This window comes from Propithecus coquereli, unplaced genomic scaffold (genome assembly GCF_000956105.1).
Source record: "Propithecus coquereli isolate 6110/MARCELLA unplaced genomic scaffold, Pcoq_1.0 Scaffold12, whole genome shotgun sequence".
Taxonomy (NCBI): domain Eukaryota; kingdom Metazoa; phylum Chordata; class Mammalia; order Primates; family Indriidae; genus Propithecus; species Propithecus coquereli.
In genome coordinates this window covers 7,410,926-7,424,334 of record NW_012136080.1, presented here as the reverse complement: position 1 = coordinate 7,424,334, position 13,409 = coordinate 7,410,926, and the positions used below count along the sequence as shown (strand labels likewise).

The window sequence follows — 13,409 nt, the reverse complement described above, 5'->3', positions numbered from 1 at the left end:
ACAAAATAGATGCTATAGAAGTATTCTTTGTGTGTGTCAGGCAAAAAGCAAAGGTCCTGGAATGTGGTTTCACATGTGGTTTTTAGTGTGTTGATCCATTGTTTTGGCAACAGCTGGTGCAACAATTAATATATGTAAGTTGAAATTCTGTCACACAGAAGGCAATGTCTTGAGTTGGCTTGTGCTGTTTAGAATTTGTATCCACTTGAGATCCTCTGACCCTCACAGAGAAGTCTGTCCTTCATTGGAAAGTTGGGGGAGAGGATAAAAACTTGATGTTGTTTGATATCAATATTACCTTGTTTAATTCAGGAGAAAAGAAGCTAAAAAGGAGGCGATCCACAGGGAAATGAGTAAAAGATGAGGAAGGGGCTGAGAGCCTCAAGTCCTGAAAGTGACTTCAAAGATATCAACTAGCTTGTCCAAGGATTTATCCCCAACCTCACTCTTGGCATCTCTTTTTTAAAAGTACCTGATTGATGTGTCACGTAATAGCTTCAAACTTGTAGTTTGAAGTAGCTTCCTCTTATTTCATTTTAATTCTCTTTTGTGAAGAAGAGGGCAAAGTCCCAAAGAATTTTACCAGAAGCACTGGGAAGCCTGACCCATCTGAGTGCTGATCCTTTTTCCCTTAAGAACCGTCATTCAAGATAAACAAAGGCAAGGGGGATTAAAACACATTTCTTCACTATCTGTCCCAGAGAGAAGGGCGATCAGCCACAGTCTTCAAAATGATAAGCAGATTCCAAATTCGTAATAGAAAAGAAATCCAAGTATTTTCATTTCCCTCTTGAAAAAACTGAGGGCCAAATCTAGGACTTTGTACATTATTCATTATTTTCTTTTTATGATGTCCATGCTGAGTGCATGATAGGGGAGTTTCTAATACATTATAAATATTATCTCTAACTTCAGTAGTCTACAAAGAGAAAGGTGATTTCCTGGTTGTTCCTTAAAAAGACTGGGAAATCCAATATCCCTGGTTTTTGCTGTGATAGGCTTGATATAACACGGGAAGCTATAAAGTTACCCTAGGACCTTGAAGTTGTCACTGAGTTGGCTCTAACCACCAGCGTTTTGGTCCACTCAGGAAGAATTTATTCGTGACTCCTCTTTCCCATTGGCAACATGTAAAGAGAGAGAGAGAAAGAAAGAGAGCTTAAAATGCTAAGCTACCAGAGGAGGGCTTTTAAGTTAAAGCCATTAGCTCTCTTCAAAGACATTCAAAAGCATCCAGAAGGCAGAAAGGAAAAGGCAGATGATGTCACAGTAGTTTTCACCCATGGGTGGGTTTGTCCCATGCCCACCCCACAGCATCCACCACAGACATTTGGCAATATCTGGAGACATTTTTGGATGTCACAAGTGGGCAGGGGGGAGGGATGGTGCTACTGAAATCTACTGGGTAGAGACCAGAGATGCTGCCAAATATCCAACAATGCACAGGACATCCCCCACAGCAAAGAATTATCTGGCCCAGAATGTCAGTAGCACCAAGACTGAGAAACCCTGCAAATGTATCAGCTGACTATGCAGCAACAAATATGCTGAATGCCTCTGTGTCATCTTCAAGTGATAAACATGGGAAATGAATGTCGTCAGAAATACTTACCCTGCTTCCTCTGGAACTAGGACTGCCTTGTGCCCCTTTCTGTCCAGTTCTACCCTATAAATACAATAGTTCCCCCAAGATTATAAGGCAACCGATTCACAGTAAATTATAAATGTGTCAGCATCAAAACCCCAAGCACTATTAAAACAGCAGAATAGATGTGTCATGCTACAATCATTCTGCGTATTAATACTGTCGGTTATACACCCTTTAAGGAAGAAAAAGGTATAGCAACATGCACTACTATTACAACTTTCCCCAAATAATGTCGTTTGCCAGAAACTTAATAATTTTGCTCATGGAAGTGTAGCTTACTACAAACATGCCTGTTTTAAGAAAATAAGGCTCTTTTAGATGTGGACTTAGGGGTGTTTATTCAATTACAGTAGGGTTATATATTTCACTAAGTTTACTTCACTCAGTAATAGAATTAATCAACTCATATATGTAAAATGGATCCAATTACTTGTCTTCCTTGTTCTCCTTTGGAGCCCTTTTGTCCTCTGATGTTATTGTTTTGTCCTGGATTGCCCTAGAGGAAGATTTAAAAAGTATTAGCTTTCTTTCTTGGTTTTTTTTTTTTTACAAAATGGTAGGATGTTCAAGTACTAAGCTAATTTAGGTTAAGGGATGAGAGGTATGAGAAAATTCATAGGATTTTTGAAAAAATGAGAGCAATATTTCCCCAAGTGTGAAGGAGATTTGGTGATACATGAAGAATTAATTATAGGAGTGCTTTCTACATGGTGATTTTCACTTCTCCATATTAGCAGCTTCACTGATACACTAGTGTAAATGTTCTTAGGCCACTCCCTCAAGGGCATAATAAGATTCCCCTAAAAAAAAAAAAAAAAAAAAAAATTCCCCTATAATCGATTCTGCAAATAGGGAATCAGCAGGTCGGTAAGATCAGGAATCCAATAAACAAAGGCACTTGAAAGTGTCAATTTACCATAAGGATTCATAAGGTGAAACTTTAGTTCCCAGTTCTCAATCTTTAATATAATCATCCCAGATCAAACACAGACAGGTATTTCCCAGAGCCTCATTCCACACCTACTGGCCCTACTCCCAAGACAAGCATTTGCCCAGTGGGTTAGCAGGAGACACAGAGAAAAACAAGATCGGAACTGTGGAGCAAGTATAAAATTCAGAGCCAACAGGGTCCTCATAACTTACTGGATCTCCTGGGAAGCCCTTTTCTCCATATCCCCCAGGGGGGCCTCTGGAACCTGGGCTGCCCTGAAAAAAATAAAATGAGCTTTTGAGTTAGCTTGTAGGGGCTTTTATAATGGTGCTAATGTCAAATGTAGAGTATGTGTGTTGTATAGGAGGGAGTAATCAATTAGGTAAAATATTGTGCATCCTTCTATCTTAGCCAGGTTTCTTCAGTCTTCTCAAGCAGAACTAAGTCCAGTTTTAAGCCTATGGTCAGGATTATCTGTAGGGAGGCTGAGAAATTGGAAAACTCCTCATGGTCTAGCTGTCCAACAGGACTTTCTTGAGTGATGGAAATGTTCTATATCTGTGCTGTCCAATATGGTAGCCACCAGCCATATGTGGCTATCAAGCATTTGAAATGTAGTCAGTGCAACTGAGGAGCAAAATTTTTTATTTTAATTAATTTAAATTTAAATAATTACATATGGCTAGTGGCTATTGTATTGGACACCCCAGCCAATCTAGCAACTTCTGACATCTATAATTAAATTTCCCACTGGAAACCTCCACAGGGATGTTCCATTGTCACCTCAAATCCAACTGCTCCTAACTAAACTCACCCAAGCCAGAATTCTTGCAGGCATTCTGGCTGACTCCCCATTTTCTGCTTCCCTGGTCACCTAGATCTGGTGATCTTATATCCCATACCAAGACTAATTTGAGGCAAGAGAGGCACCTGGAGTGCAACATCTAGGGAGGGATTCACTTGCATAACTCTGAGAGTGAGTGCCTCCTCGGTACCCTGGTGTCCTGCTTGCCAAACCCCAGCTTGGGCCCTGCTATGTCTTTAATATGCCTTGTGCCAATTCTCACTGCCATTGCTTTACCTGAAGGCCTCATCACTTCTCATCTGATTACTACAGATCTACCTCTCATCCTTGCCTCGCATCCATGTCATCTCCAAAATACCTTCCACACTACTGCCAAGTAGTATTTCTAAAATGCAAATTTGCTTATGATCCTGCTGCTTAAAATCTCCCAAAGGCCACCCCCATTGCCTAATGATTAAAAGCCAACTCTTCCACGTGTCACTAGTGCCATCCTGATCTCTTCCTGCTACCTCTTGAACCTCATCTCTCATGACCTGTATTCTAATGCTTCCTCCAGGCAGAAAAACTTGCAGTGCCCCGAAGCCCCATGTCTCTGATCATGCTATTCTGTCTGTCTGGAATGCCCTTCTACCACATCTTTGCCTTGCTTGAATTCCATTGATGAATTCCTGTTCATCTTCAGCTCAGAGATCGCTTCTTCCAAGACTTCCTGACACCCCCCAAACACCTGCATCCTGATTAGGTGCCCTTCTCTGGACTCCCATGCAGAAGCCTACAATGCGGCCTCAGCCGCATTCTGTGTAATCCAGTCCATTGATATGTCTGTCTCTCCAGATACCCTGTGGGATCCTTGAAGACAGGAGTAAGTGGTTCATCTCTGATTCTTTAGCATATAATTCAGTGCCTGGCACATGACAGGTGGTCAAAAACATTTGATAAATAAATAGATCAGAGCATAAAAGTTGAGCTGCTTGAAATCAAGTAGGCGTATATTAATGAGTGTTGAATTTAAAATAAAAAATTTCACTGTGATTTGCTATACCAAGGCCACCAAAATAATTGTCTTTCTCTTGCCTTTTATTTTTCTCAGACACAATAAAGAGAATATAGAAACCACTGACAGTCAAAAGCATTCATTTTGGATTTCTAAAAATCATGCTCACAGAAGAACCTTGTATGCTTTGAATTTTTCTAGCTGGAAATTCTTGAAAATTACATGGTTACCCACTTGCACCAAGTGAGAAGGTGGCATCTATTCAGTGGTAATAGGACTTCATTATGTGGTTAAGTCACTTGTCAATTTTACCCCCAGTAACCACTGACAATTAAGTAACCACACAGCAATTAAGACTGTCTCTGTTACCAAACACTCCTTTGATGTACTGAGAGTGTTACCTGAGATCCCGGATCACCTTTTTCTCCCTTTTTCCCAGGAAATCCACGAAAGCCCTAAAAGAAGATAAGGAAAACAAAATTCTCATTTAAAAAAATATATCAACCTCATGACAGTTTTATGATACTTGAAGAAATGTGTCTTACCTCTTCCCCATCGAGTCCATCAATGCCATCGTCTCCATGTTCACCCTGAGAGACAACCACAGGCAGCAGTCAGGCAAAAGGAGGTCTCTGCCACACGCTTATTGGGAAACTGCTCCCATTAGGAAATCAAATTTGACTGAGAAGAAACTACAGTACCTTCTGCCCAGAAAATCCTTTGGTTCCCTGTAAAAGATTAAATATCTCTCACTGACATATCACAGACAGAGTGTGGAGTCACAGACTGTGGCAGCAGGATGGGGCTGCCTCCCTAAAGTGAGTGTACATTTCTGTAATTGCTTCTGGCTATACATTCACAAAGGGGTTATAGATGGAATTTAATTAATGCTAAAGATTCCTTGAGATTATTAAAAAGTAGAATTCATCTGCAGATGGGAAAACTAATAGAGGAATGGAGGAGAGAGGGAGGGATGTTATAGGGCAGTGGTTGTCAACATTTTTGGCACCAGGGATTGGGTTCATGGAGGACAATTTTCCCACGAACAAGGGTGGGGGCGGAGGAAGGGATGGTTTCAGGATGATTCGAGAGCATTACATTTATTTTGCAGTTAAACCTCTCTGCTAATGATAATCTGCATTTGCAGCTGTTCCCCAGCACTGGCATCACGGCCTTAGCTCCACCTCAGATCATCAGGCATTAGATTCTCACAAAGAGTGTGCAACCTAGATCCCTCACATGCACAGTTTACAGTAGGGCTCGTGCTCTTATGAGAATCTAACACTGCTGCTGATCTGACAGCAGGTGGAGCTTATGCAGTGATGCAAGCGATGGGGAGCCGCTGTAAATACAGATGAAGCTTCGCTTCACTCGCTGGTCCACCGCTCACCTCCTGCTGCGCTGTGCAGCCTGGTTCCTAACAGGCTACCAACCAGTACCAGTCCATGGCCCAGGGGCTGGGGACCACAGTTATAGGGAATCAGAAACATTTTCAGAGAGTCTTACCTTCTGACCCCGCTCCCCTGCACATCCTGCAATCCCTTTATCTCCTTGGGGTCCTATATCTCCTCGTCTTCCCTAAGAAAAGGAACACAAACAGGTATCCAAAGTGATGCTTTGATGCCAGAAGCTGCCAGTGGTTTTCTTTTAGAGAGTTAAACTAGAGCACATGGGCACTCCAGGCTTTAGACAAAGGAAATGCTCCTGAGAGCTCATTCATTTAAATCTGTTTTTCCCTCTGCATTCAAACATATTCCCTGTCAACCTTCAGGGCTTCTTCACAGATCCAAGTTGACAAAAAGGTGCAGGATGAGCTCAGCCACTTCATGGCCTCATCAGACAGCACAGCCAAAGGTTTGGAGTCACTTCACTTTGTAGCCACATTCCAAACACTCCAGTAACACATGTTGGCCCTGACATCCTGCCAGGGCCCTAATGCTGTCCTGGGAGAGGCAGCATTGCTGACAGTAGAGAAACAAGTCGGTGCCAGGGCACTGGAGCTGCGTAGAAACCGTTGCTGGGAAGTGACCCCACTACGAGAGTGAGAACACAAAGGCGAGAAGAGCAAGTTCTCACGGGAAGGATCGATCCCCAGTTAAAGACCCTCAAAGTCAGACCATCCACACGGGGAAGAGCACTCAAGGCCAATGAGTGTGTCTCCCACCAACTCTCCCAGGAAATATTTAAATACAGGTAAATGCTAGGATAAAGTGAATCTCAAGAGGACAATTTTGTGCTCCTTGAGGGCAGGGACCCCATCTGTCCTCTTTCGCCCTCGTGTCCCTTGTGGTGGGCTCAGGCCTGGGTGCATAACAGTTACTCACACTTTGCTGCATAAAAAATAATTGTTTAGCAATTAGCTTAATTCTTTCCTTCCCAGTAAGGAAGGGGAAAAGTGAGTTTTCTTTGCCCTGCTTTGCTTTCTTTGTTCTGAGGATTATTCCCTGGAAAATCCGGAGGCCTCGCCCACGGCCACGTGCTGCTGACTGAAGCCTCCTGGCTTCTCATTGCCTGGACTTTCAGCCCGCGGTGGGCTCACAGCCAGGCAGCTGGGTGGCGCTATTCCCCACACTCGAAGACTCCCATGCCAGTTTGGTGACAAGACCCCACTGCGGGTACAGAGTGGGTGACTTAGAGCACCCTCTTAGTGGTCATTTTGTGAACTAGCTAAACTTTTGGTCCTAGAGGAATTTACAAATGTTCACAGATGAGGAAACTAGGGGTCAAAAAGTTAAATATCTTGTTGAAGGTCCCACATCCAGGTCAACCCTTGGCAGTCTGATTCCAGAGTCTTTGTTTTAATCCTTATAACTTGCTGCCCAGATGAGAAACTGGCCTTAATTCTAAGGGGATCAAGATCCAGGTTTGGATGCTTCCTGAACTTTTCCCACCCCAAATGAGCCACCCGAGTGGTTTCAGTTACTTGAAATTTATTTCCATAATTTGATTGATGAACCAAGTGAGAGTTTTCGTTTCAGACTTAAAAATTGAGATTCGCAAGTCTCTGTGTAGCATTAACCATGAAGCCATGCCTTGGGGATGCGTTGCCACTTCCCTTTCCATGGAGGCATGTATGTTCCAGCTCTGGCCCGTAGCCACGTACTAAGCACTGGGTTTCAGGCCTAAAGAGAGTCTCCTGGCAGATAACCCACTGTGCCCTGCTTGAGGGCAGAGCGGAGGATGCCCAGCTCTCTGCCACTGATGAAAGCACGCCAGGTCACATGCCTGTAAGTCTGTTCCCTCCTTCCCCCTAAATGTTGATTCAGTCAAGGAAAAAGAAAAACAATGCTTTCTCCCCCAAAACAACAAAAAATAAATATATAAACAAAACCCATCCACCCCTTCTATATAAAAATAAAAATTTCCATGAAAAAGAAAATCAATAAGTGTGTATTACGGGGGAGTCACAAAAACTTACAGGGTCTCCGTCCTCTCCCCTGTGTCCTCTGCTGCCTTTCACCCCTGAAGAACCCTGGGAAGAAAGAAAGAAAAATAAATTTTAGCTAGCCCTCATCGATTCAAACTTGCGAAATCATTAGGCATTCTAGGTAAGTCCCTCCCTTCAACTTGGTTGTGGTTTTTCAATTGTGGCTATGAGTTTGGGGAAAGTCTGACCACATCTGGAGCTGGCTTTTGTCCTTGCACTCACCTCTGGAGCCCCTCTGCAGGAGGCAGCCCTCCTAAAGCCTGCTGAGAATGACCTTTGGAACCCACCTGCAGGTGAGGGCTGATGGCCCTGTACCTGAGGGATTTGCGGGGAGGACAGCTGTGCCAGCTACAACTCTTCTAGCAGGCAGACTGAGAACATTTCCAAAGGGAGCATTTTATTTTCTCCTGCTTTTTTGAGAGGTCAAGGAAGAATAGGCACTTCCAACAAGGAGGTTGCATACATTTCAATTACAGTCATCTCTCCCTCAGCCACGTGTGGTTTAACTGTTTCGTGGCTCACTTGTGGCAAGGATTTTGTTTGAGCTTTGCTTTCTCTCACCCTCTACCACAGGTCCCAGCTTTCTGCTCAGTATACCAGGGGTTGTGCTCCTGGAACATAATTCTAATATTGATCTGAGCGAAGCAACGAGAGAGGAAACTGCACTAATTAAACATCACAATGCAGTAAAAGGTCCAATATAAATTATCTTTCCACAAGCATGAACAATGTAGAACTTACGAGCAAGTATTGAAGTTGATCTCTTTCAAAAAAAAAAAAACCTCCTTTTTATTGTGATATCTAAAATAGTACATTTGAAAAAGTGCCTAAAAGTGAATAAAATATAAAAGTACAGCTTAATTATTACAAAGTGAATTTTACATAACAGTTTTATAATTATTATATATAAGGTCTGTGAAGCTACCACCCATGTCAGGAAATAGAGCATTATGGGTCCCGGGCACAGTACCTGCTCCTACCACCATCCCCACCCCAGGAGTGCACTCCTGACTTTTATAATATTTCCTTGCCTTTGAAAAGTACTTCACTACTTAAGTGTTCATCCCTAGACACCATAGGTTAGTTTTGCCTTTTTTCAAATTTTTTATAAATGGAATCGTAAGTATTCTGTGTTTCACATTTTTGATCATTACTGTGTCAGTAAAATTTATTGATGTTGTTGTGTGGAGCTGTAGTTCATTCATGTTCATTGATGTAGAGTATTTTATTGGAAATATCATGATATATTTATTCATTCTATTGTTATACAATTAATCTTTTATAATTTGTTTTTAAAGGGCTATTAATCTGCAATGCTATCATCTTTTTGCAGTTCAATATCATTCCATTGCTGATGAAGCACAACTCCCCACTATTTTTTTTTTTTTAGAATGAGACAGGATCTTGCTATGTTGCTCAGGATGGTCTCAAACTCTTGGATCAAGCAATCTTCCCACCTCAGCCTCCTGAGTAGCTGGGATGACAGGTGTGTGCCACCATGCCTGGCTCCATCTCCACTATTTTAAACACCTCTTGCCACCTTTCAAACTGTCTAAAGCAAGTACAAAAGTGTAAAGTGCAAAATCAAGAGACAACATCACCAAGCATATATAAGAGGAACTAGTAGGATCAAAAGTGAGCCCTTCGGAACTAGCTCCTACACCATAAAAGTCACATGAAATGCCCAAAGCAACTGCATTAGTATCGAAGGAAGGTGGTAAATTCAACCACTGAGGCTCAGTCCCACCCATACCGAATCAAGGTAAAATAGTATCAGAACTGAATGGCACCTTCATGGCTTGTAGTCCTCGTGTCCCCTGAGTTCCTGGAACCCCTGGACACTTACAAAATGTACAGCAGCAAGTCCTCTCCACAATGTTTCCCTGGGAAAAAAAAGCAAAGCTGAGCAACAATTGTCAGGAACTTTATTGCGTAAGAATTGTACTCATACGAATCATAATCTGTAAGTCCATCTTCTCTCCTTGGGTGAGGGGCTGCAGAAAATAAGAGGTGCTTTGTAACTTAATACTGCAGAGAACACACCAGGCTAGCAACTGCATTGGCAACATCCCTTCTCCAAAGGAAATGATCTCTATTAATAGAAAAGGCACCCAGTGCTGAGACAGCCACAGCCCAGGTTTGTCTAGGACTTGTTTGTTCCTAGTTTCCAGTCTCCCATTTCCTGGAGTTTCTGTGGCATAAATTGTTGAGAGCTTTTTAATTTGATAGTGGTTGATTGGTTTTTTAGCTCCCTATGTATTTATTTAGTGAGATAACAAAGAATGAAAGGATATGCAAAACATGGATGCTCTGATGCTCTGGTCTTTAACACGTTTATATAATACTAAAGACCAGGCACTTAACTTAGTGGGGCAAACGAAGGCAGTCTTTGAAAATTCATATCAAAATTCCAATTTAGTTCCCACGGTATTTTGAATAACTGGATTTTTTGTCCAACAACTCACCAGGTAGTGTGATAGTGTTTTGCCCAGTTCTCTCATTCCGATGGTCAGGTGAGTCATATAATCAAATCCTTTCCCGAATTCAAAGCTGGAAAACTCATGATCAGCTGTTGTGTTAAGGGAAACCACCAGCAGAGCATCAAGTCCTATTCAGTAAAATACCAGATATAAAACAAAGGGGTTGTTCATGAAAAAGAAGAGCCTGTCATATTTCTACTCAGCGAACATTATTGAAAGAATCAGAAAGGGGACAAAACAAACATAAGAGGAAGCAGTATTCCCAACATATGAAGAACCCAACAGTAGATGTGCCTGCACTTTCTGAGTGTGCACTGGCCCTGGTCCCTGACTTTAGCTTGAAATTCCCTGAGGAACAATATTTAAGAGAAATGACTTACAAGTGTACAGAAAAATACTAGCAGAAAACTGTGTTCAACATCTCACAACGAATTTTGATGCAACTCTTGGACATTTGAAAGTAATTTTTAAGAAATGGCATTGTTCATCTTTAGAAAGGTTTTCTGAATTTTCCTGAATATAAATTAATGATAGTTCTTAAGTTATCCCCAGTGCCAAGCACCCCTGGGAGGCCAGGCCCTGAGAGCATGAGGAAAGCCCATGGTGATTCCAGTTTCAGCTGAGTCCCTGGCTATATCCAGTTCATTCATTCATTTATTCATTCACTCACTTATTAATTCATTCACTGGTTTGTTTACTTCATTCATCTTTTTGTTAAACAAATATTTTTATTAGGAGTCTATTATGTACTAATCATTGTAGTCGAGATACCAGGTGAAGAGGTCAGGCATACTCCTCCCCTCCACAGAGTTCATAGTCCAACGGAACACATGGACAACAATCAGATAGTTTCTCTGAGAAGTGTAAGTGCTCTGAGAGGGAACATCAGGGTTCTATGACAGCCTAGAGGAGAAGTTCCTAACTCAGTCTTGGAGGGTCATGGGAGGTTTCTTAGGAAAACTGATGTCCTAAGCTGATTCTAAAGGATGAATGGAAGTTGGTCAAGGAACAGAACCAGAGATGAGAGATGGAGAGAATAATTAGGGAGGAAGAGAGGTGGGGGAGAGCTCTAGGCGAGGATAGGGAGAAATGAAGCTGTAAAGTACATGGGAGAAGAATGGGGGGGGAAGTTTCACATGCCTGGAACAGTGAGTGTGGGAAGTGACACTGCTGGGATGGGAAGCAGGGGCCAGATCCTGCAAAGCCTCATGAGCCTTATTAAGGAATATGACATGTATCCCAAGAACAGTGAGAAGGTGTTGAAGGGATCTGAGCAGGAAAGGTGACACAACCAAGCAAGAAAGCAGGAAATGATGTGGCCCCTAGGGAGGTTGCCTGTGGAAGCTGAACCCCAAAAGCTGATCTGGGGTTACACCAAGGAATTTCCAAACAATGCATCCCATCTGACAATTAGTGGACTCTCCCATCACAGCATACTACTCTCAACTTCTGCACTGAGTTTACAGCTCAGTCTGAAGCTATTCCAAATCCATTTTGTATCTTCACATGAATAATCACAAACAGCAGAAGGTGTCTTAGGTCAGGTTCCCTAGAAGTGGAATCTGAGAGAGGATTTGTATGTGCTTTGTTGTGTGTGTGAGAGAGAGAGAGAGAAAGAAAGAAGCAGGAAAGGGAATGTGAAGTTGTGAGCAGGAATATAGCTCAGCAAGTATTATCCTTGTCCTGATTCAGAGGGACTCTGGAGTGTAAACTGCACCTGAGTTGGCTCACTTGAGGCAAGAGTGCAGGCTTTTGCATCTCTGCGTCATCGATAGTCCCCCCTCGCCGCTGAGGTGGGACACTGCATAGCCCACCCCCATTCCAAGCATGCCCAGGCATGTGGTTCAGGTCACTCAAGGGCACACATCTGTAGAAGGTCACAAGTACAAGCACTTGGCCATAGCATTTGCAGCATTTGCAGCATTTGCAGCATTTGGAGGAGGGGTGTGGGCACTGGTCAAGGGGTTTAGGTGGGACACCAACAGCATCCGCTACAAGTGTCCAGACAGATCCCAAGATCTAGAGCACCTGAGTAAAGGGGGAGACTTGTTCAGCATATCCTTTACTTCATTGTTTAAATTTTCAACTCAGTACCTGCTTCTCTGAGCCTGTTGGATTTATTTTCAAGCATTATGCTGCTTTCACTCTGGAAACCATCTGAAAAGATAAGCAGCACCTAAAGAAAGGGGAAAGTAGAGAATGGGTTGACATGAATGTTAAATATATAACTGGGGCGAAAGGAACACAAGGAGATGGGATATAGAATGAGATTTGGATACCTGTCCCCGGGATGCAGATTTATCCTCAAATGTGTCCCACAGAGACTGCAAGAACTGTACATTCAGATGAGTTGGCCCGCTGACTTTGACTTGTAGCAAGCTGTCAAATATTGCTTTCTGGTAGATTTGGAACTTGGCAGGGAAATCTTGGTCATTGTTCACCTTAAAGGCCAAGCTCACCTGTGTCTCTGCACCTGCCCCACAGCTTACCCCCCTGATGGAAGTGATGTCCTCTAAGATGCCTGGGAGGTAGGATTCCAGCCGGGGGTGGCCCTGGAACAAAGGCTGCCCCCGCAGGTGAGTAGAAATGTCGAACCCAACCACTACGTCCATAAAGCAATCTGGAGACCAAGGGAAACAAGTCAGGATTATGAGTAGACAGGAGTAAGGAAGGGCAGACAAGGCAGGGAAAAGGAGAGCTGTCATGGTCCAGAGCTGGAGGGTCTCTAGTACCCAAAACATATTCAAGAAGGAAGATATTGGCTACTCTACCCATATATGTTAATAATACAGAGGTTTTTGCTATTCCTCTCCAAATATTATGTTCCCATAGCTATTTGAAGTTCAAACCATAGCTTAGTCTCATTTTCAGTGACTGTGTGTGTGTTCGTGTGTGTGCGTGCACACGTACACGTGTGTGTACATTGCTTTTCTTTTAATGGTGACATATTTTGATTCGTATAATCACAACAAATCAAAGATTTGAACTGTCCTTGGAGATTATTTAATTTTCAGAGGTCACAAACACAAATGGCTGCAGAGGCTAGGTGGATAATGTCGATGAGTGAAATGGGCAGGATGTGCAGAAACTGAACTGGAGGACAATGACCCGTCTCTGCGGCCGT

The 13,409-nt window shown here is 42.8% G+C and overlaps 1 protein-coding gene across 1 annotated transcript in view; it reads right to left on the bottom strand.

The window, feature by feature from the left end:
* COL6A5 (collagen, type VI, alpha 5) overlaps positions 1–13,409 on the bottom strand; it is a 138,550-nt gene that overhangs the window by 63,559 nt on the left and 61,582 nt on the right. The window contains exons 9-20 of the mRNA XM_012663259.1: positions 12,565–12,905; positions 12,380–12,461; positions 10,271–10,413; positions 9,596–9,688; positions 7,797–7,850; positions 5,885–5,956; positions 5,080–5,106; positions 4,924–4,968; positions 4,780–4,833; positions 2,792–2,854; positions 2,079–2,144; positions 1,613–1,666 (exon numbers count right to left, since the gene is read on the bottom strand). Of these exons, the coding sequence (XP_012518713.1) occupies positions 1,613–1,666; positions 2,079–2,144; positions 2,792–2,854; positions 4,780–4,833; positions 4,924–4,968; positions 5,080–5,106; positions 5,885–5,956; positions 7,797–7,850; positions 9,596–9,688; positions 10,271–10,413; positions 12,380–12,461; positions 12,565–12,905 (1,094 nt within the window). The remainder of the gene's footprint in view (positions 1–1,612; positions 1,667–2,078; positions 2,145–2,791; positions 2,855–4,779; positions 4,834–4,923; positions 4,969–5,079; positions 5,107–5,884; positions 5,957–7,796; positions 7,851–9,595; positions 9,689–10,270; positions 10,414–12,379; positions 12,462–12,564; positions 12,906–13,409) is intronic.